The sequence below is a fragment of the Cygnus atratus genome, chromosome 22, assembly GCF_013377495.2.
Source record: "Cygnus atratus isolate AKBS03 ecotype Queensland, Australia chromosome 22, CAtr_DNAZoo_HiC_assembly, whole genome shotgun sequence".
In the NCBI taxonomy this organism is placed as follows: Eukaryota; Metazoa; Chordata; class Aves; order Anseriformes; family Anatidae; genus Cygnus; species Cygnus atratus.
In genome coordinates, this window is record NC_066383.1 from 603,294 (window position 1) to 630,732 (window position 27,439).

At 52.1% G+C, this 27,439-nt stretch overlaps 1 protein-coding gene across 1 annotated transcript in view; it reads right to left on the reverse strand.

Annotated features, from left to right (window-relative positions):
• The window catches only part of KIRREL3 (kirre like nephrin family adhesion molecule 3), a 123,680-nt gene that overhangs the window by 45,065 nt on the left and 51,176 nt on the right, over positions 1-27,439 (reverse strand). The window contains exon 6 of the mRNA XM_035555597.2: positions 3,092-3,249. Within this exon, the coding sequence (XP_035411490.2) occupies positions 3,092-3,249 (158 nt within the window). The remainder of the gene's footprint in view (positions 1-3,091; positions 3,250-27,439) is intronic.

Genomic DNA, 27,439 nt, shown 5'->3' on the forward strand with positions numbered 1-27,439 from the left:
GCTCTCCAGCCTGCCGTCACCTGCTGCACCTACACCAGGCAGGTGCAGAAGCAGCCTGGGCTGATCGGGCTGCAGCTCCCAGCCACTTTGTGCAGGGATGTGTGAGTGGTGGCAGCCGCTGCCAGCAGCATGGGGTGGATCGTGGGCAGCTTTGATCTGCTGGTGCAGGAGCCCTGCCTTATCCTCAGTGAAGTCCTAATCCTCATTTAAGTCCTTATAGACTGTGATCACATCACCCTGTCACCTCGTCTGTGGTAAACCAGACTGACCAAGCCCTCTGAGCCTCTGAAGATGCTGCATGGTTTTCAATCTTTTAATCACTCTCTGACCCCTCCCTGGTTTATCAGCATCCTCCAGGGACCAGAAATGCCAGAAACATGACTTCACCCAGCCATTGATAATAATGGCAAATGCCCATGGACACACCCAGCCGATTCTGGACTTTTCCAAGCAGTTTTTCTCCCTTAAGTCTGTATCCTCCAAGTTTTCGCTTCACCGTGTAAGGCAAGTGCTTTATTGAATTATAAATAGACAGCAGTGAGACTGATGTTTTCACCACTTGGGCTCAGCTGGATGTAGCCCTCTTGCTATAGGTTTGCACCTCTGTCAGGCAGTGGGCAAGGAATGGTGCTGACAAATTGACACCATCAGCTCAGAAGCTGGACAGACGCAGCACCAACACCTATTAGAACATGATCTTTGGGATCTGAGGGCCCCAACAGACCTTAATTATTCTGACAAACCTCATCTGGGGCCTCTATCCCACCCACAGGTCTAGGAGCTGAATTTAATCTCCTGCTCTAGCTCAAGCCATGTTTTGGGGGTGCTGATGTGGACTTCATCTCCTGGCTTGGCTACAGCCCTGCTTCATCTCTGTGGGCTTTCTGGTGACTGCTGCACTGTGGCTGACCCTATTAGGGTCATAAAAACCTACTCTTCTTGTGTCTTTGGTGGTGAGGGTGCTGCCTGCTTTGCTGTCACCCTGCCTGTCCTTCCCCTGCAGAGCAGCCCCACTTCTGCTGCTGAGGGTGCTGTGAACCCCAGGCTGAGCACTGTGGGTCCTGCCTGTGCAGAACTCACCCCCACAGCACCCCAGAGCTCTGTTTCATCTTCAAACCCTGCAGGATCCTACAATACCCCCTACAGCCATAGGCACCATTTCCTGTCCTCTTCAAGAGGGAGCAGGGTGAGGGTTTGGGGTTTTTAATTCAGATCTGGCTAATCCGTGCTGCCTGGCTGTGACTGCAGTGGGGCTGCATATTAATCAGCTGGTGGATTTGAAATTCAGAGAAACAAAGGAATTATCACTCAGTGCAAATGGTTTCAGGCAATCAGTAACCTGAGCAGTATGTCTTCTTGGTTGACTGGAATATCTGGATCTAATGAAGTCTGGGTTGGATTTTAATTTTATTAGAGAATATCAACAGAATAAAACTGAGGCCCAGACTTAAAGGGAACTTCAAAAGGGAGAGGTTTCTTGTACGTCCCAAATCAAAACATCACATTTCATAAATAGCTAAAACTGCCCATTAGCTCTTCTGTGGGGTCTTTTTCTTTTTTAACATGACAAGGTTGAAAAGGTCTCAGAAATGCTTGCTGTGCTCAAGCTGGGATTTCTCATGCATGCATGGGTGGATGCGGTGATGCTCGAGGCGATGAGCACTGATGCAGCCCACACTGGCTGACCACCTTTGCGTGCCCTGCCCTACAGCTGCACTTCCCTGCTCATGGCAGGGAATTATTTGTGGAAGGTCCTCCTGGAAATCTCCAGTGAGTCAGGAGAAACTGGGGTTCAACATCCCCGATCAGCCAACACCACCTCTGCCCCCGGAGAAGGGGCTGATGTCCTTGCAGAGCAGGACTCGCCACCCAAACCACACTGACAGCTGCTCTAGATGCCATGGAAGCGTCTGTGTGGCACGTGAGATGGAGCTGCTGCCTGAAAGCTAAGCTATAAAAGGCTTCCAAAAAAATCTTCTGAAGAAAAACAAAGAGGAGACACCCTTCCGTCTCTGCTACCCACTGCTTGGGGGTCTGAAAGGGAAATGCTGGCTCCCCAGGGCCGGGTCTGCACAGCCTGCAGTGCAGAGCAAGGCTTGGGGTGGATGGAGTAAGTTACAAACAACTGCATGTCAATGGCCTGGATTTTAATTAATTTCGCTTGAATTAAGAGAGGGTGAGGTCAGCTGTCTCTAGCTTTAATTAGCGCCGCCGCTTGCATAGCGCACAGGGTGATGGGGGCAATTCTGTTCATCCCCACCAGCTACGAGGAGGCAGCTCAGCTTCAGCTGAGGTGTCCGCGGGCGCTGTGGGGCAGCAGGGGTGAGGACGGGGATGCTTTGGCTCCTCTGCCCTTCCAAGCAAGCTGGGATGAGGCTTCCCAGTGGTAGCAGAGGGTGAAATGTTTATTAAAAAGATCTTCAGGAGCTCAAGAGGAATGCCTTTGACTCTGAACTTTGAAGTTGCTTGCATTACAAATGGCTGCAAACTGACCCATTTTGTGCCTTGAATTTTGTGCTTTAGAAATTTTCATTAGAAATGTCAAGTGTTACTGAATCTTTAGCACTTACCAAGCATCAGGCTTTGATAAACAGGAGAACATGTGGGTACCCATTCCGAGTACACTGCCGATTGCTCTTTGATGTTTTCCTTTATGACCCAATAAAGGCTTTCCATTTAAATTAAAAAATGCCAACAACCCTGACAATTTTTCATGGAAAACTGCAGTTAGAGGCAGGGGCGTATGTCACTGCAAAAAAACTTCTGCCTCGGAGCTTCTGCTGCAGCCAAGGGCAGTGCTGGCTCCTCTCCTTAAGCACTACGAGCATGACACCCAGGTGGGATTCCTGGGGGGAGATGCCAGGTAATTCAGAAGCTATGTGAGGGTACAGAAAGCCAGCCAAATTCCAAGCAGAGCCTATTTCAGTGACATCTTCCTGACTGTTGGATTTTGCACGGGGTGATGTGGGGTGCGAGGCAGCTCTGGCACTGAAGGCACAGCCCTGGCTGTTTTGGGGCTGTGAGAGGGAGCCCAGGCCCTTCCCAAAGCAAGGAAGAGCACAGTGCACATCCCCACCCCGTCCTGCCTCACCTTGGAGTAGGTGGCTCCATTGATAACTTCTCCATTCCGCATCCAGATGATGGAGGCAGCCGGCTTGGCGTTGTCTGCGTGGCAGGTCAGGTTGAGGGGGTCTCCCGCTCTCAGGCTGATGATGGGTCCCCCCATAATGATGGGGTCGTCTGGAGGAACTGCAAGGCAATGGCATGAAGGAGGCAAGGTCACTCACTAGCATTAAACCACCAGGACTGGACCGGGACCTCTCACACCTCCAGTGGGGTGCGATGGGGACAGGGGCAGCCCGCCACCCATCGCACTGTGGGACGGCTTGCAGGTAAGGGCTCTGCCCCAGATTTGATCTACAGCAGCAGAAACCGGCTGATGTTTTAGGTCACGGAGGGATGGAGAGACAATCGAGCACCTTCTTGTCCGGCTTTGATCTTCCTTTTGCTTTCACTCATCCTCTGTGCCACCCTCTGGCTGCGCAAAAGGTGAAAATCCTCTCATTCGGTCAGAGACTCCCTCTCGCTGCTGCAAGTCTTTTAAGCATCTCCCTCCATGAAAGCAGGTTTTGCCAGGGCTATCGAGGAGACATTTAATATCTCAACCTGCCTTTGAAACTGTCTCGGTCTGACAGCCTGTGCGAGGCTGCATCCTCATTACAGGACATGGCTTTGCTGGCATCGCAGCCGTGGACATCCCTGCTTTGTGCCAGAGAGGGATGGAAATGGAGTAGTAAGAGATAAGGAGCATGGTGATTTTTTGGTGTCTAGCCTGTGAAACCTGGCATCTGTAAACACCACCAGCACAGTGGGAAATTGGGCTCTTGGGGGCTCACACAGCATTGGAAAACCCGCAGAAATGCAGAGGTGGAAGAGCATCCCCACTGCAGCCCCTTCTGTCCAAGCAGAGGAGCTCATGCTAGCCAAGGGTGGAGAAAAATTGCTGCTCCAGACCCAGGTCAGAGGAAGGTAAAGCACCTGCAAGAGCCTCCTGCCCTCTCCATCCTTGCAGAGGGGATGCTGCTGGGTGAAAACTGTCCTTTTTTCCACAAAAATGGAGCTGCCTGTCATGGGGCTGTGCTCTCCGGGCTGGCTGGCACCGGGCTGAGCTGCACAGTGCCAAAGCCCTGATATCCCCGAGCGCCTGAGCTGCTGCTGTTAGCTGGCCGGGGAATAGTCTTCAAAACTCCTCACTGGCTCCTCCAGCATGGGCCGAATTTGGGAGATGGAAGGGGATTATTTTCTCTGACAACTCAAAGGTGGCTGCCTGCGTCGGCGCAGGATTTGCAGGCGAGGCAGATGTGCCGGTTGCACACAAGGCTGGTCACATACGCATCTGCCAAGCGCTCTGAGTAATGGGATTTTTCAGCTCAGTGGGTGGAACCCAAGAACTGGAGGAAAAAAAGCGTTTCAACATGGATCCAGAATGTACATTTTTCAGGCTACAAGAGTGAAAAATGTGAAAATCCGTGTTTTGGGTTAGTCAAGATGCGTCAGCCCCTGGAATATGAGAATGTGGAAAACTCTACTTCATTCTGATGCTGTTTAGCTGTTAAGGAAGCATTTTAACTTTAAAAAAACAGCTATTTGATTGAATTCATTTATATTGTTTTCAGAAAAAGAAATACATGTTTCTCAGTAGCTTTTTTTTCCCCTCACTGACGCTATTAATTGAATTTGACCTCAGCTTGTGAAATATTGGAAATTCATCTTGTGGAGCTGGGAAGAGGCCCAGCCCACAAGCCTTGCTCTGAAGAGCCTTTCAGAATTAGATGGAGGGACTTTCACAGGGGCTGTTTAATATTCCTGGCTGGTCCCACCAGCTAGCTAGAGCCTGAAGCATCCCTTCGCATCCTCTGGCATCACAGTGCTCCCTCAAAGCAGTGCAGCTGCCCCTCAGCTGCCCAGTGAAACCTGGGGAGAGGGACAGGACAGGGGACAACCCCATGCAGATATGTATGGGACCACCTGACTTCCCCATGCCAGAAAGCCTTTCCTAACCTGTGTTGCTCCTGTTTCACTCTGTTGGATCAGCAGCAAGACCTGGGGAGCTGCTGAAGGAGATGAGAAGGAGAGAATAGGTCCTGATTATGTCTTCCCAAGCAAGTGGTTATCATCCCCCAGTTATTCATGTGGCCATGAATTATTGATTGTCTCCAGGCTCACTAACCAGGGGATCTGGCTGGGGAGGAGAGGGTCTGATGAATAGAAATCAGCAATATCTCTCAACAGCTCTAACTTCTGCAAAATGAAGGATGACGATGCCTTCCCCACTCAAACTCCAGCCTGGGAAAGGAGGAGAAGAATGAAGATGAAAAGAGAGGAAGAAAGAAGGGGAAGCAAGAAGCCAGTAGCATAGAGCCGTGATCCATTATTCATCCCCTGTGCTCCCAGGATTGGTTGTTATTATAAGGCATCACTACAGAATCCGGTCTCCTAATTTTTAATCACGTAGATGTAGAAGTGCTAGCCTTTCTGATTAACGCAGGGATATAAATAGGAAGGGTTGTTTGGGGTTGTGGGTTTTTCATTCCTGACAGCAAAGAAAAGGGAGTTAACCTTCACGTGCCTGGAAAACTTAAAAAGGGAAAAAGAGAAAAGGGGTGGATGAGCAGGCTGTCACTGGTGGCTCAAGCCCATGAGACCAAAAACAAGCCAGAGAGGTGGATGAGGCATGGGATGCAAGCCCAGACTGATCTCCAAAGGGACAACGCACTGAGACCTCCTGGGGTGGGAGGCAACCCCAGCAGATCTCCTCTCTTCACCGTGCACTCAGGACTCGAGCTGAGGAGCTATTCTTTGCCTGACCACAGACAAAGCTTTCTGGAGGCAACATGACAAGCTTCCCATCGTCAAAACCATGGGTTTCTGTCAAAACACAGGGTTTGCTGAATATTTTGAAGCCCATAGATAGGCATTAATCTGTTCTCCACAGCTGTGGGCTGCTTGGATGAGTACAAACAGCTTGGGGTCTCTGCTCCTTACCCTTTGAAGTGCTTTGGGAGAAGCGTGTTTCACAGCACATCAACATAAAGAAATATGAATAAATGCGTGCACTTGGACTGTGCACTCAGCAACTTCTTCAATTAGTTGGCTAGTTAGAGGCCTTCCTGCATACAGCCCTACTCGGCAAGCTTTAATAGTATGATTAATCAATGAGACCATGCAGAATTATTCAGTGCTGAACTGATACCCCAGGCTAACACTGCAGCTTTGACTAAGAAATAACATAGATGTCTCTAAATACTCCTGGCCGTTGGACAGCTGGACGGCATTGTGGCAAGCAAACAGAGCTCAATTATTAGCAATATTTATTGAGATAACAGGATCCTCCAGGCAGAAGTCTTCTTCTGCAAGCAGAGAAAGCAAAAAAAAGCCCTCCAGCTGCCAGCACCTCTTCCTAATTAACACTGGCTGCTTTTTTTGTTGTTGCTGGCACCTCCTTGCCGCTGGGTTTGTGGACGCAGGAAGCCTCTGCTCCAGACAGCGTTAACATTCAACCCTGAATGCTCCTCGGTGGGGAACGGCCACCCAGCTGCCAGGATGGAGAGGCAGATGCTGAACAGCCCCTGAGGACTGCTCTGAGCAATATATCGGAAGAAACGTTTGGCTGATGTGAGACGAGTGTCCCCCGAGGAGTGTGAACACCTCCCTCGGGTAAGGGATTGCTCATGTGTTGCTTATCTCCCCTAGGGGGGTTGCAGTTTCCAAGGCTCTGGGCTCATCTCCTGTGTTAGGCCAATAACAGAGTCCAGAAGACGCTCTCGGTGATCACAAACCACTGGGAGGTGGTTGCCAGCCCCAAAACTGAGGGTCCAAGCACACAGTGGAGACCTGAAAGCATCCCCAGCCCCCTTCAGGGGTTTGCTCGCCCTCGCTGCTGGGGGTGCCACGATCTTCCCAGGACCCTGCCCGCCTTGGTGGCAGCTGGAGGGGTTTGGGAGCTTTACTCCGGCACGGAAGCATTTGTGTATTCAGATGCTCCTTCGCAGGCTTGTCAAAGAGGCATGTTTGCCTCTTGTAGACAAGTCAAGCTTATGAGGGCATCAGAGTACACTTGCTCTGGGTGAGCGTACCCAGGCACTGCCCTGATCTGCATACAGCTGCTTGCTGTGTGGAATATTTTGCAATACAAACCCCACAAAGAGTATTTTCCTTTGCAAATCCAACCTCTGCTCCCTGTTGGGGTGTTCTGAGACCAGGTTTGCTGGCTGGCAAGGAGCAGGGTTTGGCCTCAGCCTCCCCTGGAAGATGCTGTCTCTCTTCAAAACAGGGATGTAGCAAGACTGCAGGGGTGACTCTGAAAATCAGCTCAGTGTTGATGATATGTTCAGCAAACCAATGAGTTAATTAGCTGCTGTATCATCTCTTGTCTCTGCTTGGGACTGGCACGTCCTGATGACCGCAGGGGCTGCCTCCTCTTTGAGGATGATGCCTGTCCTCCAGAGCGCCAGGGTCTGTTTTGCAGAGGCTGCTGGTGTTGCTCTGCAAGATGCTGGTAGGGTCGCAGAGGGCTTTGGCCACATTTGGGGATGTTGGGCTGAGGATGCAGGGAAAGGATGGGGGGCTGTTCAGAGGAACAGAGCTGCTTTCCTACCAGGTGAGATCAGATGGGATCGGCTTGTTTCATTTGGCAAAGTGAAGGCTGGGAGAGACCATGCCTGGCTGCAGTGGATGAACTGGGGGAGGCTGGGAGAAAACAAGGGAATAAGCAGGAAAATCTGGGCACTGGGAAAGAAAGAAGGTTCCTTGCTTGATCAAATATCCAGAAGAGCTTCCCAAGAGGAGGAAAAGGGGCTAGAAAACTGCTTTTAGGATGGAGCTTGCTACAATGGATAAGAGAATCCCCTTATAGAGATTGTGTTTCTGGCAGCAGGTTTTCAGCAGACTGCCTGGGGATCTCACTGTATTATCAGGCCCGAAGAGTACAAATTGTGAAGACCTAAACCACTGCAGAGCAGCTTACAGCTACACGAATGTTCAGCTTTTCATTTATCAAGGCTTTACACATTTAGGATTCAGATTTCCAGCAGCTCTTCATGGCTAGGAAGGATATAAACAGCCTCTGAGGTTTTGTCCGATGCTTAAAGGCTGAGATTTTGCCGTGTCTGAGTGCTGCTGAGGGTTATATTTCTCAGGGCAGCACTGTCATGAGGCTTACGGCAAAACTGCAGGGCTTGGTGACCTGAGCTCTGGAGCAAACCTAATCCTGCACTGCAACTGCATCCTCCCCTTAACCTTCACGATGTCTGTCTGCTCCACCTCTCCCCTTCCTGATGCACGTAGGATTGCAATTCTTTTGCAGATGAGAAGCCTGGCAGGTAAGGAAAAAAAAGACACGACAGAGCAAGAGACTGCTCTGAGCCTGCAAACAGGGTCAATTGTAGGGCTGAGTCTTCTCGAAGCATTACCAGACAGATTTTCCTGTGAATCCTTACATCTGCGACCTGCAGACCATTTCTGTCTGCAAGCTGCTCAGCAGGATGAGGCTCAGCTCTTCTGTGAGGAAAACAACCTACGCCAAGCTGCCTGTGTCCTCTTTCCCTACGTGAGCTCTACTGAAAAAAAAACTCAGCCCATGTTGTGCACTGCCAATTTACAGGGGCCATGCTGGCTACAGTGCAAACCTTGGCATCGCTTCAAAGCATTCAGCCCTGTCCATGTGCCACCAGCCTCTGGCCCTGCTGAGATGCGTGGGATGGATGGGCAGCGGCTCGGAGGGTTCCTCCACGTCTGGCAGTCAGGCAGGAGCCCTCCGTGCAACAGATGGCACAAAATCCTCCCCCTGTGCCAAGTAACCCAAAGACTCCGACCTTCCCCATGCCCCTCCTGTGCTGGGCTCTGGGAAGGGTGGCGATGGGACGGGGCTCTGGGCAGCCTGAAAAATGCAGGGCACCCGCGGGTGCCCTCTGAAAGCTGCCTGGCTGCTGCGGAGCGAAGGAGGAGAGGAAACAGATGCAGGCAACCAGCACAGCCTGGGGAAAACACGCTAAAAAATAAATCAAAAGCAACAAGGGGAGCAAGGGAGAAAAATAGTGATGAAAGTTTAAATAGCGCATCTCTTTCTCGGTCCTATTTGTCTTGTGGCTCTTCGTGTGTGTGTGTCTGAGCCGGGAGAGTGTGGGCGGGTGCCAGCAGCGATGCCGCCTCTCCATCCCACGCAGGGGACAGGGACATGGAGACCACTGCCAGGAGGACAAGAGCTCCGCACACCCTGCATCCCCGTTCCTCTCCTGCTGCACCTGTCTGTCCATCTGCCCCCCTCACATGAAAAACCTCACGGGAGGCAAACGGTGCAAATACCATTTTCCCCCCCTAATTATTTATCTCGGTTTTTGTCCAGCCCTGCATTTCCCAGCTTGGTTCGGGTCAGCAGGCTGGGTTTGTGGGGTGGGACAGCACTCTGCTGGGGTGTGCGGGGCCATCCAGCCCCGGGGCGCTTCACAGCCCTGGTTTTGCCCAGGTTCTGCAGAGCCCTGAGCGGTGCATGGGGAGGGCAGCCGCTGTAGGGCACTTGGCTATTTCAGACCGAAGAGGACTTCGGTCCCAGATTCTTTCAATTTTTAAATACTGCATTTTTTCATCGTGCTGGAATTAAACCAAATTTCAAAGTTCTGGAAGTGAAAGCAGGCTCTGGGCAGCATGAGCTGTTGGAGGAAACACGAACAGGTCTGACACAGGATAAGTGAGCATTTGTATTCCACTGAAAAATCTTTTCTATGAGAAAAAACTAAAAGTTCTGGCAAACCCCTCTGAGCTCTAATAAACAGCCTGATGCCGTGCAGGCAGGCAGGTAGCTGGCCCGGTATTGATTGCTTACTGGAAAGATTCTCTCCACAAAGAGCAAGAAACTTGAAATTTCCTCTTCCAGTTGAAAAGAAAACAATCCCAGCACATATATCGGAGTTGCCGGTTCCTTGTTCAATTCCCCCTGACCAAGGCACTGCTTGGACGGATCCTGCCCAGCCCAGCCCCAGCTCCCAGCATCATTGCTGAGCCCAGCGGAGCCTCTCCACGGCACGGGGCTTTGTGCCGGGCTGTTTCGCTTTGCTTTTCCCTGAGAAGAGCTGTCCTGGCCCTCAGACTGTCTGGCTTTAAGCCGCAGGGTGTTCAGGAGGGAGGTGGCAGCGTGACCCGCAGTGACAGTGAGTAATGGCTCCAATTCTGCCTGCCAGGGATGGAGGCAGGTCAGGTACAGCATGCCAGATGTGTCAGGGGGATGACAGAGGGAGGGAGCGAGGAAAAGTTATCTGCTGTGTCCTCCTCACCATCATAACACACCCGTTCACTACTGGGATGCCCTGACGTGCGCCCGCACCAGCTTGGGGCCGGCACTCATCCCAACGAGGGGAAACTGAGGCACAGCCATGGGGCCTGCTTCAGCCGTGCTGCAGTCACTGCCACCCCCGGCTGGCTCAGCCCTGCGTCCCCTGAGCCCAGGGACACCAGAGGCGGGACACACGGGGGGCCCTGAGCACGTCCCTCTGCCACTGACACCTTCCACCGCCTCTCAGACAGAAACGCAGGAGGAAGCCCCCCAGGGACTGGTGGTGCCCTCTGCTGCAGGGCGTGCCTGAGCCTCCTCCTGGCAGGGGGGATCCATCACGTCCTCACCCACAGGATGTAGGCCAGCACCCACTGCCTCCTCCTCCTCCTCCTCCTCCTCCCCAGCAGCACAGCTCCTCGGTGCAGACTGACGGATCAGAGAGAGCTGGCGAAAACCTGAATTCATTATTTTTCCCGCATGTCATCTGTTTTCAAACTGTTTAAAAAAGAAAGGGGGATTATTATTGTTCGTTACAAAACCCCCACCTCGCCGGCCGCCAGTTTTGCAGGGGGAATCCTGAAGCCCTGAGCTTCAGCCCAGCACCCGGGTGATGCTGCTCCGGCAAAGCCAGGAGGTGCCATGGAATTACTGGGATATTATCGGGGTACTATCCGGCCTGCACACCTGCAAAGCAATGAGGCTGAAGGGGAAGGACCCATCCCAGTATCAAGGAAAAGGCACCTGTAACTCCAGCTCTCCTGCTGATTTTCACCACCGCTGCCCCTTTTGCAGCCCTGCAGCTCATGCAGTCGCTCGGGCTCTGACCTCTCCTCGCGCGGTGCCATTCTTCAGCCTGGCCCAGTTGGGATTTGCAGCTTTGGGTTCAGCTGGCCCATGATGACAGAGAGGAGCCCTGCCTGCTCCTGCAGATGCCAGCTGCTCTGTCATTTATGGAGAAATCACAGGCATGCCTTGTCATGCCCAGGCTGCAATTTGAAGAGTTTTTTTTTTTTTTTTTTTTTTTTTGCTTTGGGTCAGGGAGGATTATTATTATTATTATTATTATTATTTAAGGTAAAGGAATGCTTTGTCTTTTCCTCTTCTTGCTTTCCTAAAGGCCACAGCTTTATCACACGCTCTCCCTCAAATCATGTCCGCCCTGCAAAGCAGCTGGTTATCACTGCTTTCCTGCACTGCAGCCCCACACTGGGGAAGGGGGCAAAAGGCCTGGATCTGGCCACCGGGAAGGATGAAGACGATTTACTCCCCTTCACTTCAGGATGAGGTGGTGTGCAGGGTTTTAGGGTGGCGTGCAGGGTTTTAGGATGCTGCCCATGCTGGGCTGCACCCACTGGGCAAGCTCCGATCTCACCTTTGATCTGGGCAGCCACAAGAGGATGAGGGGTGCTCTGGGTTGTGCTTGGGCACAGACACATGCTTCCAGGCGCTGAGCGAGCTGTTTTCAGCACAGATTGTCTGCCTGTGACCTTAAAGCACATGCTGGAGATGGGCTGGTTGCAAGCAGACGAGGACAGCAGCAAAGCTGGTGGCAGCTGGGTGCGGGGTGCTGCCTGCAGCTCATCCCCATTTGAGGCTGTTGAAAATGAGGTTGAGCCATGTCTGATCCCTCATTTTCAAGCATCTACCAGCCCAGCTCAGGGCAATACTCCTGTTGGCTGTTCAGCTATCAGAAGTCCTTGGAGCTACCTTGTTCCTAGGTGGGGATGGTCTGCACTTCTTCCTTGTGCTCTTTGCATGGGAGGTTCCCACTCGGATATGTGGCTGGGAGGAGGAACTCAGGGCAAGCTCACAGCAGGGAGACCACCAGGAGATGGAGATGTGTGGCTTAGTGGTGGTCTTAGGGTAGCACCTGGACAAGGTCAACGTGTTGCTGGTGGGGTTCAGGCATTTCCTGGGATGCTGGAGGTCTCACAGGGCTGGAATCTACCAGTCCTGTGGAATCTACTGGAATCTGCTCCAATCTGGAATCTACTCCAAAATCTCCCATCAGGGACCAATTTCAGCTTTGCCATGGATTAGCCAAGCTTGCATGCCAGCACAACACTTGTTTGGCTCCAGCTCTGCTTCTGTCCTTCAGCCACAAGAGCAATAAGGGCAGAGCAAATCATTATGGATGTAGCTGGGAAGCATCAGATGGGGCTGATCAATGCACAGCGGTGCCTTATCTCTGACGCTGGCCGGGGCCAGATGTTTTGAAGGAAACCAGAACAGCCCTTCCACGATCAATCGCAATGTTCCCAGCACTGACACATGTCTCGCCCCCTCGGAAGCTGGTTATCAGCCGCGGCACAGCTCAGTCGCTCGCGGTTTGGGAAAGGTTCGGTCTCCCAGCCGCAAATTTCAAATGCCCTTGTCTGCCTTCCTGCCCTGAATCCCTTCCTGAGATCATTCAGCCCTGCATACACCGCTAGCAGATCCCCTTTTTAAGATAAATTACCCAATTCAAACGTCTGTTTGGAGGGCATTCCCTCCGGCTGCTGCTCGCTCTCAGCTCCCTCCTTTGAGCGTGTCCCCATGGCACCAAACCCCTTAATTCAGCTTGTGCTGGTAGCCCGCAAATTGGATGGAGGGGAGGAAAATGGGGTTGCAATGGCAGGAAGTGGTGTTTGCTCAGAGACACAGCAGAAGAACCCTGAGGATAATGGCTTTGACTGCTAGTTTGCTGCGTCCTGGTGTTTTCCCGGAGAGGAGCACAAAGATACAGGTGTCCCCTTCCTGAAGGACTGGGGTGCGTTTGGGCAGCACCTGGCAAGGCAGGGGGGAGCTTCCCTTGGCTTCAGCCCAGCAAAAACAGCAGCAGAAACGGTGGGGCAAACAGAGGAAGACAGCCAAGAGAAAAGGGACTGGAAATGGCATGAAGGAAGAGATAACAAAGCCAGCTGAGCCAAAGCAATTGCAGCGGAGAGCAGAGCCAAGCTAATTGCGTCCTCCCTGCAGCAGTCTCCTCCCAGCCCATCACGCCAGCTGGACCCAGATGCTCACGGAAGAAAAGCGCACGTTACGGTTCCCTGCCACCCCCCGATAAACTGAACCTTGAGGATGCTCTCTTTATGAGCAGTTTACAGCTTGACAACTGTTAATAGTAAAATATCAAGATGTGAGAGGTGCTCCGAGGCTCACCGAGGTGAGGACATGTAATTTATTAGGTACTGGAGTTCTCCGCTTGCTGTGGGACGAGGAGTGTCCTCTGCTTGCCATTACCCTGGGGAGGCTTGGAGGAGGTTTGGGAACTGTTCCTCTCTCTCCCACCAACATACTACCCAGGGCTGGTCCAAAATCTGCTAGTGAATGTTTTTTTTTTTTTTTTCCTAAATAGGATATTGATTTTTTTTCTTTTTTTGACTGATGAAGTGTTTCAGGGAAAATGTGTGCATTGGTGGAATTTTATTCCTTCTTAATTAAGAACTCAATAGCAAAAAGGCAACAACCTGTCAGCAGGGGACACGCTGTGGGCAGGGACTCTCACGATCCCGTTCCTCTTTGGGAGTGGGGCTGGCGGAGCATGGGCACGGGTTTGGCCTGAGCTGGGAAATGAGGCGAGGAAAGAGGAGTGAGCACAAGGGATCTCTGTGACAGCTCCTGTGAGCTGCTGCGGCAGAGCGGAAACAGCTGCTTTATTTCCTTCTGATTCTTTTTTTCCCCTTCAGTTCTAGATATTTTTCCTCCCTCTATCATCCCTGAAATGCCATGGGCTGGAGAGCAGCGTGTCCCCGAAGTCTGCTCTCCTCCTTAGACCGCCGACGTGACCACTGCCAGGCGCAGCGCTAACTACATCTCAGCTCCCCAGACAAGCTATCTGTCTGCTCACCAAGCCCGAGCTCAGTTTTGTCACAAGTCCAAGCAAAAACGACCCCTGTCAGCCATGGCAGAGCAGTCTCAGAGGACACAGGACAAGCTGCGAGGCGATGCTATTTTTGTTGACGGCGTACCAGCTCTCCATCCCCTGGGGGACCCTTGTTTTGAGGGGCTCCATCAGACCTTTCACATCATTCCCACTCTCCAAACAGACTGAGCACAGCTCTCATTTAATTTGACCCACAAATGGCTCCCGGAGGTATTAATAAAAGCTGGTGAAAACAATAAATGCCAACGGAAAAAATCAACACAAGCAATGGAGCCCCGAGGCAAGGCTTGCAGGATGCTCCAGCATCTGAGACGATTTGGATGCCTTCTTGATAAGGCCAAAGACGACAACGGCTGCTGTAGGTGTTGAGATGCTCAGCGTGTCCCAGGACATGTGCGGAGGGCTGCAGGAGCCCCCGTTACACTGCCATAGCTCTGGTGCAGCAGAAGATGGATTTCCCTGGCAGGGCGCACAGATAGAGACGCTACCGGCATTACCAAAAGCATCCATCAAAGTCCCCCTTCTGCTGCCTACGATTTTAATCACTCGGGCTGCTGACCCTCAGCTGTGGTTGGGCGATGGGGAGAAAGAAAGGGGAAAAGGAGATGGGGGAGAGTGAAGTATGTGTATTGGAGGCAGCAGCTGGATGCGCTGGGACGGGTGTGCGGGTGTGAGGGTTTTGTGCCTATTGATGTTCAGTGGCCAAAAGGAGAAGTTCAGGGTGTGCTGGATGGGAAGGGAACATGAGGAGAGAGGATTTTGTTGGGAGCAGAAAGGGGAAGATGTGCTTTGGGCAGGTTGGAGAGCTTTGCACCTCGTGGGAAGTGACTTGCTTTCCATTCTGGTTATTTCCGAGCTTCTTAGGAATTTAGGTCAACTTTGTTAAACAAAAAAGTGCTGGTTTAGAACAAAAGGGGGATGGCTGGCACATGTCAAAACAGATGTTTTGGGATTTCCCACACCTAACCTTTCATCTCAGGAAAGCGCACATGAAATGTGTGAACTCCTTCTCGAATGCAAATCCCTCTGCTATCCTCTTCCAGCCAAAGCTTTGTTTGCCAGCTTTGACTCGCACAACAAATTACTCCAGGTGAATTTACCGGTGATTGAAAAAAAGTCACTAAGCTCCACGGATGTTCTGGAAAGCCGTGACTTTATGAACTCTCAATTTTGAGGATAGCCTCTCTCTCCTGAGCAGAGGATTTGGAGGCAGTGAGATGGGCAGGGTGGGTTGGCCTGGGGGCAGCAGGCTGGGAGATGGAGGGTGAGCAAGAAGCTGCAGAAAGCTGGGAAAGTGGGGACCCAAGTGATGTCGGGGTAGGAGTCGGCAGGGAGTGATGTCTAACAATTAACTGAAAAATTGATGAGGTTCTGAAGCAGAAAGGCAGCTCAGAGGTAGGTGAGAGAGGGCTGGGGAGGGCTGGGATGGTGGGAGCAAAGTTCTACCTGCTGCCAGAGGGGAGACTCCAGACTGAGCTTGCACACAGGGCGTGCTGTCCCCGTGGGATGCTGGTCCTGCCCATCTTCACGCCATCTCCGGGGGATGCAGTGGCACAGCAGGACACCAGTGGCAGGGGATTGGGGACCATGGGTTTCTGTGAGTGGCAGGTGCATGTTACTCACGTTTTCCAGCCTGGAGTGCCATTTCTTTTCCCAGCACACCATAACGGTGTGAAAAGTCACCCAGGCAGAGAAAAAAGGTAGTTTTGGGTCCGCAGGACACGTATCCATGTAATGCAGGAGAAAGGTTGGCCACCTTTGCCTAAGGGACTGGAAAGTGGTGAAAAGCAGGAGGCGTGGCCGTGCTTTCCCCAGACACAGGGCTCCTGCTCTGAGTCTGTGCGGGGAGGAGCTGAGGTGGCCAAAATGCACAGGAGAGGAGAAAGTCCCGTCTTACCCAGCTGGCGACAAACAAAACAGCTTGGCTTGTGAATATCTTCAACCCACTCCAGGCTGCAACACAAGAGTTTGTTTGTTGTTTACCCACTCAGAGAGGAGATAAGGTCAGGAAATTGCAGTTGGCTCGCTGCAATCCTAGAGGGGAAAGCGAAGCTAAATCTGGCAGATGAATTACTCGCTATCGACTGCTCTCCTTCTCAATTATTACTCCATTTTGTGAGAACCTCCAAAATACATAAAAAAAAAAGCCCCACCAGGCCAAAGTGATGCTCTCTTGCAGACAACAATGCTGCCTCGAGGGGACTTTCAGTACAGCCAGGGCAAGGCTGCTCCCAAGAGCTGGTGGGAAACCCTCTGGGGAAGCCCCAGGATGATTTTGGAAGCACGTAGCTGCCCTCAGCCCTGCGATGCAGGTGGGAAACCCACAAATGGAGATCCTGGGACTGCCCCCAGGCTGCCTCGGTACAGCTGGATGCAAAATGCCATTTGCATTGGGTTCAAGTCTTGAGTACATTGAAATCAAAGGAACATCTGCTGCTGTTTCATTAGGCGCATGTTGCACCAGAGCAGGGGGACGGGAAGGGGCTGCAGAGGGGGACGGGACTGGACGCAGCACAACCTGCCTTGCTCTCACACTGCCTGCGGGTGTGAGCCCTGTGCTGCTTCCAGGATGGTGGCACCTGGCAAGCTCTGGGCATTTTTGGGGAGAAACTACAGTTTGGGTGAACCAATCACTCTGGAGAGGGAGAAGAGAGCGCAGATGTCCACCTAGCTGCTCCTACCCTCCCCAGAACAGGGTCCATCCACCCTCCAGGAGAGCTTTCGGGGGCTTTGATGGCTTTTGGGAGAAGACACATCTTCCTCGGCTTCTGCTGGGCGGAAGGGATGGGCAGTGAACATATGCAGCTGCCTGAGTGCTACCGAACGCGTACCAGCTGCACTGCGCCTGTCGCATCATTTCTCACTTTTCTTTCAGCCCAGCTCCTAAATCCGTTTGAACAGCGGAGGACCGGAGCCTTTCATCAAAGGAAAGCCAACACATTTCTAGCCTGCAGCACAGCAAAGCTTCAAGAACATGACCCTGGGATACTCCACCAATAACAGCAGCAAAGCATTTTTATTTTTGCTAGAAATTCCCTCACTTCTTCACACCATCTCAAGGCTTTGGGGACCTGACATGTGGCTCTGGAGTGCCTCTTGTGCAGCGCAGCCGTTTCTAAGCCTCCCCGCGATGGCATTCATCCCACTGCCTCTGAGCAGCAGGTTCACAAACAAACCCTCGCCTCAAATAAAAAAGGTTATACACATCTGTAAACAGTCAAACATGCATCAGAGGCTGTTTGGGGATTGTTTGTGAAGAGAAAACACGGAGGAGGTTTTCTTTTGGGCTGCCCAGCTCTGGGCTGGGGCACGTGCTCTTTCTTAGCCCACCAAGGGCGCATCCCCTCTGCTGCACCCTACCCGGGCCAACACCCCATGGCCCGTGCCGGAGTCGTGGCAACTTCACTTCACTTGCAGCCTTGCAAGTGAGAAAAGACCCGATCTGTGTAGGAAATTTTGGGCTGCCATGAACACTGCCTTTGGGTTTTTGGGAGCACGGACCCTTGATGGAGATACGGGCAGGATTGTGCTGGGGGCTCAGAGAGCTTCTGCAGGCAGAGCTGTCCTGCTGGAGCAGGGACACGAAGGGCTTGCTGGCTGAGTCCCAAATCACCTACACACGTGGACTGTGCTGGCACCAGGTGCGGGAGAGAGGCTGGCAAGTGACAGCTGCCACCTCAGCCCTGATATTGGTCACTAAACCGCAGACCTCCCGGGTCAAAACAAGCACTGTGACAGCCTGCAGCATGGAGACCAGCTTGCGAAGAGAATGGGCTCCCCTCCCTCCTTCCCTGCTGGCCTGGGGGCTTTGGGGGACCTCAAAGCACAAAAGCATCCTTCCAAGTTCTGCATTGCCTCCACCAAGGAGTGGTCCAGCACGGGCACAGTGCAGCCTCCTTGTTGTCACCCTGCTGTCACCCTGCTGTCACCCTACTGTCACCCCCCAGGGACCCCTACAAGCCCATTTTCCACCCCTACCCCACCCCAGTCAGTAATTAGCTTGTAATTATTTCTCCAGCTATTCATCTGCAACTAAAGCATGGTCTCGCACCCCAGATGGAACGGGGATGGCACAGCCTGACCACTCCTCGCCATCCCCTCTGTCCCAGAGCCATCCCCACACATTGCAGAGGTGCGGCACTGAGCTCTGTGGGGTGCCTGGTGCCGCGAGCATCCTGAAAAGCCAGGGACTGATACACCGATTCCTACATCCTCCTTTGCTCTGTTCTTGCAGCCTCGCTGACCTGTACATGCTACGGGCCTGAGCAGAAGGCAATTAGGGCTGACAATGCACTACAAAGGCTGGCTGGAGATCCGAACCAGGAACAGGGTGTTCAGCATCACGGAGAGGTCAGGACAGCAGCAAAAGGAGCAGGGGTGTGTTAAGACAACATATGATTCATTACAATGGAAAAAAGGCTGCTGCTCCTGCCTTGGGCTTATTTCTACCAATTTGATTAACTCTCTGTTGAGCCATGTGAATACAAAGGTAGGCTGAGAAATGGGGCAAGGAAAAATTGGCTTCTGTTGTGCCTGGAGTGGGGTTGGTTTCTCCTCTTTTAGACCCTCCATGAAGCCTGGGATGACCTGAATTGGTTTAGAAACCCAGCTTGAAATGGCTTCCTCTTCCCAACAACCCCTTGCGTGCTTTTTGCAATTAAAAAAAAATCATTCTTGCCAGATTCTGAAAACGATTTGCAAGGAGGCATTGTCCCTGAAGCAAGGAGCATTGTTAATTTTCCCCTTCAGTGCAAGAAGGCTGCTGAAGGGATGAGGAAGCGCTCAGGAAAGACATCCTGGCCCAGCCCATAGATGTAGCTGGCTGATTCCCAGCTCTTCTAGACATTCGGGTGTGATGTGAATTGGAAGCACTTGTTCTTCTTCTCTGGTTCTGGATTAGGATGATTAGGAATTAGGATAATTCAGCTGCCTATGTGGGAGGAGCAAATGTGACCCATCGCACACCACTGCCACTTCTCCTCATCGCCGACTGGCTGGATATCTACAAAGAGCATCAATGCTCCCAGAAATCACACTCGGTCACCAGGAGTTCAGTTTGGGCTGAAAAAAAAAAGCCTCATATCATAGAGTCAGAGAACATCCTGAATCGGAAGGGACCCACATGGATCATCGAGTCCAACTCATCATCTGACGATTATTTTGTTTGGCCCAGTGCTATTAAAAACCCACCACGTTCCTCGTTGCGTTGTCATTTTGTAAGTCACTTTGGAGTTATTAAGGTGCCGTAAGTAGGAGTGAGTGCTGGGTTTAGCATCGCTGGGGGAAATCCATCCCCCTTGATATTGCGATGAGAAATCCTACTCCCTGAGCAGGAAGCCCGTGATGGGCGCTCCGAGCCAGCTTGCCGCACGGCAGAGGAGTGTGGGCAGAGCCTCCGTCATTAAAGGGGGCTGCAAACGCCAGAGCTTCAGTGCCCAGACAAAGGTGTGGGGTGGGCCCTGCCCCATAGCAGAAGCACTGTGGGGCAGTGGGAGATGGGAGGAGCACAGGAGGGGAAGGCGAGAGCCGGTTTCACACAGGGGCAGACCGGAGCCGGGCGATGGTTTGTGACCACTTTCAGTATCATTTTGTCCGTCAAGTGACACAATCAACACGGAGCATTAGGAGCGAACCCAGAGGCAAAAAAAAGAAAGGGAAACAGATGAAAAACCTGGTATTCTTAATTTACTCCAGTTAATTTTAGCCTAATTTGTTCTTTTGTAAATATCGGCCCTTCTTTAATAAGTCAGCGTTTGCCACGGAGGCTGCGATTGCAATGCAATCACCCAGTGCATCATAAAAGACTTTTCTCTGCTAATTGTTAGGAGGAAGCAGAGCTATTCTGCGGCAGGTATGGGATTGCAGAGAGAGATAATTATAACCAGATCTAATTAGTAATTATAGCAAACCTCTGCTAGAAATGGGTTTTAGTTAAATATGCCCCTGGTTCTCGCTGCAGCCTCCAGTGCTGCCGCCAGCAGCACGAGGGGTGGGTGCTGGCTCCCAGACCCCCATCCTCGCCCCGTGCTTGGGACCCCAGCGCGTGACAGGGAGCCTCAGCACCAGCTTCTAGTGAGGGAAGCAAGCTGGAAAAATGCAGTGCAGACAGCTGAGACAGGAGAGGGTGCTCTCAGCGCAGCAATGGAGGCACAGAGAGGAGTGGGGGGTCCTGCTGCCGGGGCTGGGGGGAGCCGCACCCCGCAGAGGTGCTGCATCCTTGGGGATATTTTCTCCCAGAGTCTGCAGCATTAGCGGGAATTGGGAAAGATGTAGAGGAAGGGAAGAATGGCAGACAGGTGACCCAGAAAGCTGGGAGACGGGTGCTAATGGCTGACTTAATTTCTCAGCTAACACAAAACCCCCAAACCTCTCCTGTGGTGCAACACGCGCCCTGCCTGCAGCAGAGCCTGCAGGAGAGCCTGGGACCCAGGCACCCCACAGCACGCCACGGGACATGTCCAAGCCCACGGAGGCAAATGTCGACCTGCACACCCAGGGCAGCAATTTTCAAGGCAGGTGGGCTGAAAATCAAAGGTTTCACTGGTGGAAACCTTGCCCAAATCAGCTTGCTTCCAGCTCAACTGCAGCAAAACCCTGGGTTCCAAAAGGGAAACTTTTCAAACCTCTGCAGTTTTATTCTTCCAGCCCTCTTGCTTCCTTTGCACCAGTCAAAGGTACCTCTGAGCAGCGCTTTGACACAATGCACCTGGAAGCCCTGCCTGGGGAGAAAGCCACAGAGGAACGTGCAGCGAGAAAATGGAGCAGCCTGATCCAAGGAGGCTGTGCAGGGAAATCATGGCTGAGGATCTAAGGGGAGGCTTCCCAAGGCTGTGAACCTTCCTCCAGTCCTCCCAGGGCAGTGGTCCCTCCCACTCCACCGCTGGTCCATCTGCGAGGGCAGACCTGGCCTGGATGACCCAAATTGCTTCGGAACAAGGAAGGAGATGGGAGAGAAGAAAGACATGGGAGGATTTAAAAGGAGCACCCAGGAAAACCGCCTGCCTCCCAGGATGGACCATTACCTACCCATGTTAGCGACAGAGGCCTGGGAGGAGATGTCCCAGCACAGGCACTTCTGAAAGGCAGGGCTGCAAGCAGCAGAGTATTTAAACATAGCCAGCAGAAAGACTGCCTGGATGGCCTGAAAGGATCTAATCTCCGATATCTAGGCTTTAATTACTGGGCTGCAGCCGTTCTGGCCCATAGGAGCCTGAACTGCTGCGTTATTTCTGAATCTAGTTATTTTCTCCCCAGCGGAGCCATGACAGGGGCTCGCCGGGGCACTGCGCTCACTCACAGCTGGGGCCGGGATAACTAGGGCAGCTCTGTGGGACGTCGGCAGGATCGTTCCTGCACATCTCAGCATCACTCCCAGCAGGGAACAGGCACAGATGCATGCATCACACTTGCGTGTGTTGAGGAGGGACAACCGTGCGAGGAGCGAGAGGGATGTGGAGCGGGGACGTCACTGGGCAGGGGGACGCGGGGCTGGGGCTGGGCTCTGCAGCTGGAGCCTGCCTGGTGGGAAGGGGTTGAGTGAGGATGGGGATGTGTGTGCTCGTATGGCGAGGGTGTGGAGAGCCCTGGCAAGGAGCGTGCAATGACAGCACAGAATGAAAAAGAAGTTGTGGAGGTTCATCCATCCCTTCATGCTGCTGCGCTGAGAGGGGTGCTAATCCAGGAGATGGATGCTAATCCAAGAGGGAGATGCTAATCCAAGAGCAAGCTGCTGACCCAAGCAGCAGAGATGCCTCTTTCCTTCACCCGGATTGCTGTCTCTGCACTGCAAGCCCCCCGCAGCACATCGCCACAGCTCAGCCGCTGGCTCCCAGCACGTGCAGACGAAGGGACCCGACGTTTCAGGGCACACGTGGCTGGCAGCGAGCCGTGGTGCTGCTGTGGCTCCCACCTCTCTAATCAGGGCTCCTCGCCCCCCGACGGCACTGACCTTGATAGCTTCCAGCCCAGGCTCTATGGCAAAGTGATTCAATTAAGCCCTGGTTCACAGAGAGTGCTAAAAAAAATAATAAAAAAAAAGAGAGCGAAAGAGCCCAACAACAACAAAAAAAAATGCCCCCTTGAGAATAATTTTCTTCTATGGATTTTTAAGACCAGCGGCTGGAGAATCACTTTCTCGTTTTTGTGCTGTCTCTCCAGTCAATAAATAAGGGGGAAATAAAGGATTTCAGAGAAAATAGAATGCAGTCAAAAGGTAAATTGTGGTCTTAAAAGCCCCTAAGAGACTGTCACAGACTTTGAAATGTTTCCTAGTTTGAGACCATTTCTTCCTGACTACATGGTTTCCGCTCCTCAATTTGCATCTCTGGGAGGTAATCTTTAAAACTGATTTTCCCCTGGTTGCATTTCATTGGCAAAGAAACTAAACAGGCTGCTGCATTACAGTAATAACATCAACATTTCAGCCACCTTCGCCTTAATTATTTCTCTGTCTTGCCAACAGGACCAGTTAAAAAAGATTTATAGTTTGGTGAGGAAGGAGGGGAGGGCAGGTTTGTGTGTGTGGATGGGTAAGATAATGTGGAGAAAAGGGTTTCTCCCTTGTTACGTGTCACTAGTAAAAAAAAAATAAAAAAAATCAGGAGGTAAAAGGTTTGGGCCATTTAAGAAATAATAATGCCAGCATTTCACCTGTCTCTTGCTTAATTATTTCCCTCTCTCAGCTCTGCCACCTGAACCAGTTTAGATAAGATTTTGGCGTGGATAAGGAGGAGGAACCTGTACCTTCTGAAGCAGATAAGCTGCTTTTCCAATGTAGAGAAACAGAATACAGCACTAAAGCTTTCCTGCTGTCTACTCCAGATTTATCAACAGCTTCTTCACAAAAGTCTTGGGACTAAAAGCTTGTGAAGTTTTGTAAAATACTACTGGAAAATAGCACTTGAAAAGGAATAAGAGGGAAGGCAGGGCTTGGAAAGCACCTGGCTCTGGCCAAAATCCACTTAAGATCACTCTTATTACTGCCAGGGGCCAAGGGGGGGCTGGCTGGTTGCTGTGGGTGTGTGAGGATGAGCCTGGGTTTTGGGAGGGTTGCTCACCGAATGAGCAACTGTGAGTCTCTGCTTCTCCCCGCGCACACTGCACAGTCTATATTTATTACACAATTTTCACCCTTCAGTGGCTCGGATGTTTTGCCTGCATTTTGTTGCTGACCCTCAGGCCAATCCTCAAAACAATATTTGCTCAGGGTTTTGTGTGTGCGTGTAACTTTTTTTTTTTTTTTTAAATAAATTCCAGGCAGGTGGAAACTTCCCTTCTTGATTTCTACCAGCACTCTCCTTTATCATCTCAAGCTAAAGGGATGCTCCTGCTTCAGACCACTGCACTGGGGCTGGATTCAGCCCCACAGAGCTGCCCTGCCGCCTGCTTACGCTGATAAGCTCCTCCAGCATCCCTCTGCCCGGCCGTGCCTCCCCACCCTGCCTGGCGCCTGATTATATTGGGTCTGCATGTGTAAGTACAGCCTCCTGCTATCCTAATCATCTAAAGTGGCTATTTGAATAACAGTTGTTGGTGCCTGTAGTTTCCTGTAATTTCCAAAAGGAAACAAATCCATGCAGACTGCAATTTTGTGCCTATGAATTTTGAATGAATGTCTCAGAGAGCCTTGTGCAGGGACTTGATTTCTCTCCCCCTTCCTGCCTCTGCCTCCTGGACCCAACCTGCTGAGCCCAGGGGCTCGGTGGAGCGGCTCCTTGTAGGGCCAGGTGTGGGGCCAGTGATGCTTGATGTGGGAAGGAGCATGGAACAGAACAGCCTGAATTGCAAGGGACCCACAGGCACTATCAAGCCCTACTCCTGGCTCCACAAATGATGATGAGATGCTGGCGCTCATCCAGCAACGCGAGGATGGTGGCAGGATTGTGCCCAGCACCCTGGTGTTCAACAGGACCGATGGGGCATGGAGGCAGGAGCATCCCTCAAACCTCAGAGATTCTGCCAGGTGCCACCTCCAACCTAAGCTTGGGAGGTCGTCCTGCACCCACAGCCTGGAGGCACCTGCCCTGCCAGAGATGCCACCACCAGCCTGGCTGTCGCTGGGGCAGGCTCTTCGGCTTCCAGGCCTGAGCAGCTATCAGACATTTCTCCTCCAGAGCAGATTTTCACGACAGCGACAATCCCTATTTATAACCTTCTCCCTTCCGCCTTCCCCTCCTGTTCTGCTGTGTGCAGCTTTATGACAGCGAGGGTTCTCCTTTTTATGACATTGTTGTTTTTAAAGTGTTTTTATCACCTGATTTTATTACAAAATTACCGTACAGCACCCCAAGTACCACAGCAGTGGGGAGGGAGAGCAGTGCTGGAGATGCAGCAACCCTCTCCTGAACAGCTTGCTGCCTCGCTGGGAAGTGGCTGTGATTTGGTGATGGATGGAGTGCTTGTTATCCAGTATATTTTTATCCATAGATATATAAAGCACTTTGTGATCCCAGTGGATACAAGGAACTATATAAATGTAAATCATTATCATTATCATTAAATACCTTCTGCATCTTTTAAACCTACCAGTTGGAATCAAACACGTATGGGGCAGCTGGTGTCTGGGCTTTAGCCGGTGAACCAAATGCAGGAGGGGTGATTTTTTCCTTTGTTAGCAATTAAATGTGATATCATAAAAGACTTTATTTTCCCTTTGCAATTTTTCATGCTGCCTCTTGATTTGAAAGTCACTTCTCGCCCACTATGAGAAATCTGTGCAAGCTCCCCTAGCAACAACCTGAATAAGAAGCATCTGTCTCAGCTCCACCGATGCTCCCGCACTACTGGGACCTGGCGCCAGCTGCATCCCGCAGCATCACCAGGGGGTGATGGCCATGAGAGCATCCTCCCCACGAGGCTGGGCCTCAGGAAGCAGTGCACGATTGCCTTGTGATTTACGACTGGAAGGAGAACAGAGACTCTTGTGTCCAAAAGTATGACTCGGCAGCATTTCTGCTTGGCTGCTGCCCAGCCTCAGAAATAACTGACCGCACGAAACTGCCTTCTCTTGGATGCCATCCATGTCGCAGCCATAAGTGCACTGAACGTGGGGCACAAGGCAGATCGTGTTTATAACCCAGAGTTTCCTGTTCTGCTTCCCCCCAGGCCTTTCTTCCTTTTCGTAGGATCCAAGCCTGAAGGACTTGCTCGAGGTCGCACGTGGAGTCCTTGGCAGCACAGAAGTGAACTCATGTGCTTCTATCTGGGCCATAAATCATTGGATTCCCTTTCTGCCCACACCACCAAGACAGTACGCAGGGTTTTCCCACAAGTGCTGAGCCTGTATTTTGTCACCAAGCCCACTGTCCTTCCTGCATCTCCAGCCCAGCTACTTGTGTGCCTGGCCATCGGCTCCTGGCAGCTGCTGCTTCCCATGCCCACCTCAACAGGAGCTCAACCAACCACTTCTTGGGTTGCTTTCCAGTCCCAGAGAGCCACACCAATGCCCAGGAGAGGGACAAACCCTACAGAAGCAGCTGCTGAACTGCTGGGCAGCAAGGGATGGATGCTGCGGTGGTGGGGAGTGTTTGGGGGTGTTTGGGAGACAAACGCTGAGCTGAAGCTTGCGGGCATGATGGCACTCCCCAGGGAAGGATGTTCTGCTGGCATGTCCCAAAGGAGATGGCTGGTGCAGGTCCAGGCTATGCTGGGTGCCATGATGAAGCCCCATGAGACCCTGAGGACCAGCAACCCATAATATTTCATTGTCCATGATCATGACAAGCAGTTGGAAAGCTGGAAAGAGCAGAGAAGAGTTGGAAAGCTCTGATGTGTCATGGGTTTGAGCCCTGGCCTTTAGCCCATGTCCCTATTAACCTGCAAGCAGCAGCTTGCAAAAGTTCTGCAATATTTAGTTAAAGGAAACAAGTTTTTTCCTAGTTCTTGTTTTTCTTTTCCATATATATATATATATATTTTATTCTCCCCACTGCTCATAAGTTGCAGCCTCCTGATGCCCAGGGGAGATCTTCCATTTAGCTACCTTTTCCTTTCTCATTTCATGCTGCAATGGAGATTCATCATAGGTGTTAAATCCACAATTTGCCGCCAATCCCTTGTCTCACCCTGCGGAGGTCGGGGTATGGGAGCCCAGCAGCGCGGCTCCGCCAGCCACAAAACCGCGTGCTTACCACAGCTCTCGCCTCCTCCGCACCGCTGCAGCTCAGCACCCACATCCTTGCCCCGCATGGCAAACCTCAGCCACCTGCTAACGAATTACCAAAGCACTCATCCCACTGCAGCTCTCAGCACCTTGGCAGGGGCTGTGGGGAGCCTAGAGCCAAAACTCTTTGCTCACCTCGGTGAGGAAGCATCCGGGCAAAGGCAGACTCTTGGGAAGCAGCGGGGAGGTTGCTGCTATCCCGGATGAACCTGAGGTATCTGCACAGTCAGCTCTTAATGTGAGCACCCTTTAATGTCAAAGAAGGACTAAAAGCCCCTTCCAGAGGGCCATTTGTCCAACCTCTACTACAGCATGAGGTGAATATCCTGGGGGAGAGGTTATTTGCTCATCAATTACAAAGGACACCCACAGATGAATCATTAAGAGACGGTTATCCAATTTTGAACGCCAAGTCTGGCTAAAAGAGGCTGCTAAGGATGCCACAGCCCCACAGCAATCCCTGTCCTAGCCTCGGATGGGAAGCTGACATCTGTCAGCCTCTCCAACAGAGGCTTCAAGAAGCAAACACTACTCAGGAACGCCAGGACAGACAGCACTGCATTGGATCCATAACAAAAACAGAAATTTATCGCTGGGTTCAGCAACCCAGTTACCTGGGAGCCAGAACCACACCAGTACGCACGTTTCCCTGGGCCAGCCACAAGCAGCGGTGCGGGGCTGGAAGGCAGCAGGAACACCCAGGCTACTGCTGTCCTGCACCCTTCTCCCAAAGCCTTTTCTCTGCTTTCCTGGCTGTCCCTGCCCCTGCTGAGCCTTGGGCTCATTTTTCATCTAGGGGATCGATAGGAAAGCGGGGGCTGTCGCTCAGGTGATGTCACGCTCCGAGGGCCTCATTCTTCTCTGCCAGCTGCCAAGGGGAGAGGGAGACAGTGCCGGTGTCAGGTCGCTGGCAGCCCCCCGGGCTCCCTGCAGGGATATGTCCCCACCCAAGTGGCCGCCCACGGCCGTGACCCCACACACGTGGCACTGCGAGCTGCGCCGTGTCGGGAGGGGTGCGCTGCACACCCGAGGCCCAGGAGGAGTTGTGTGTGTATGCCTGGTGCAGATGCAGGGCAGTGTGCGCAGG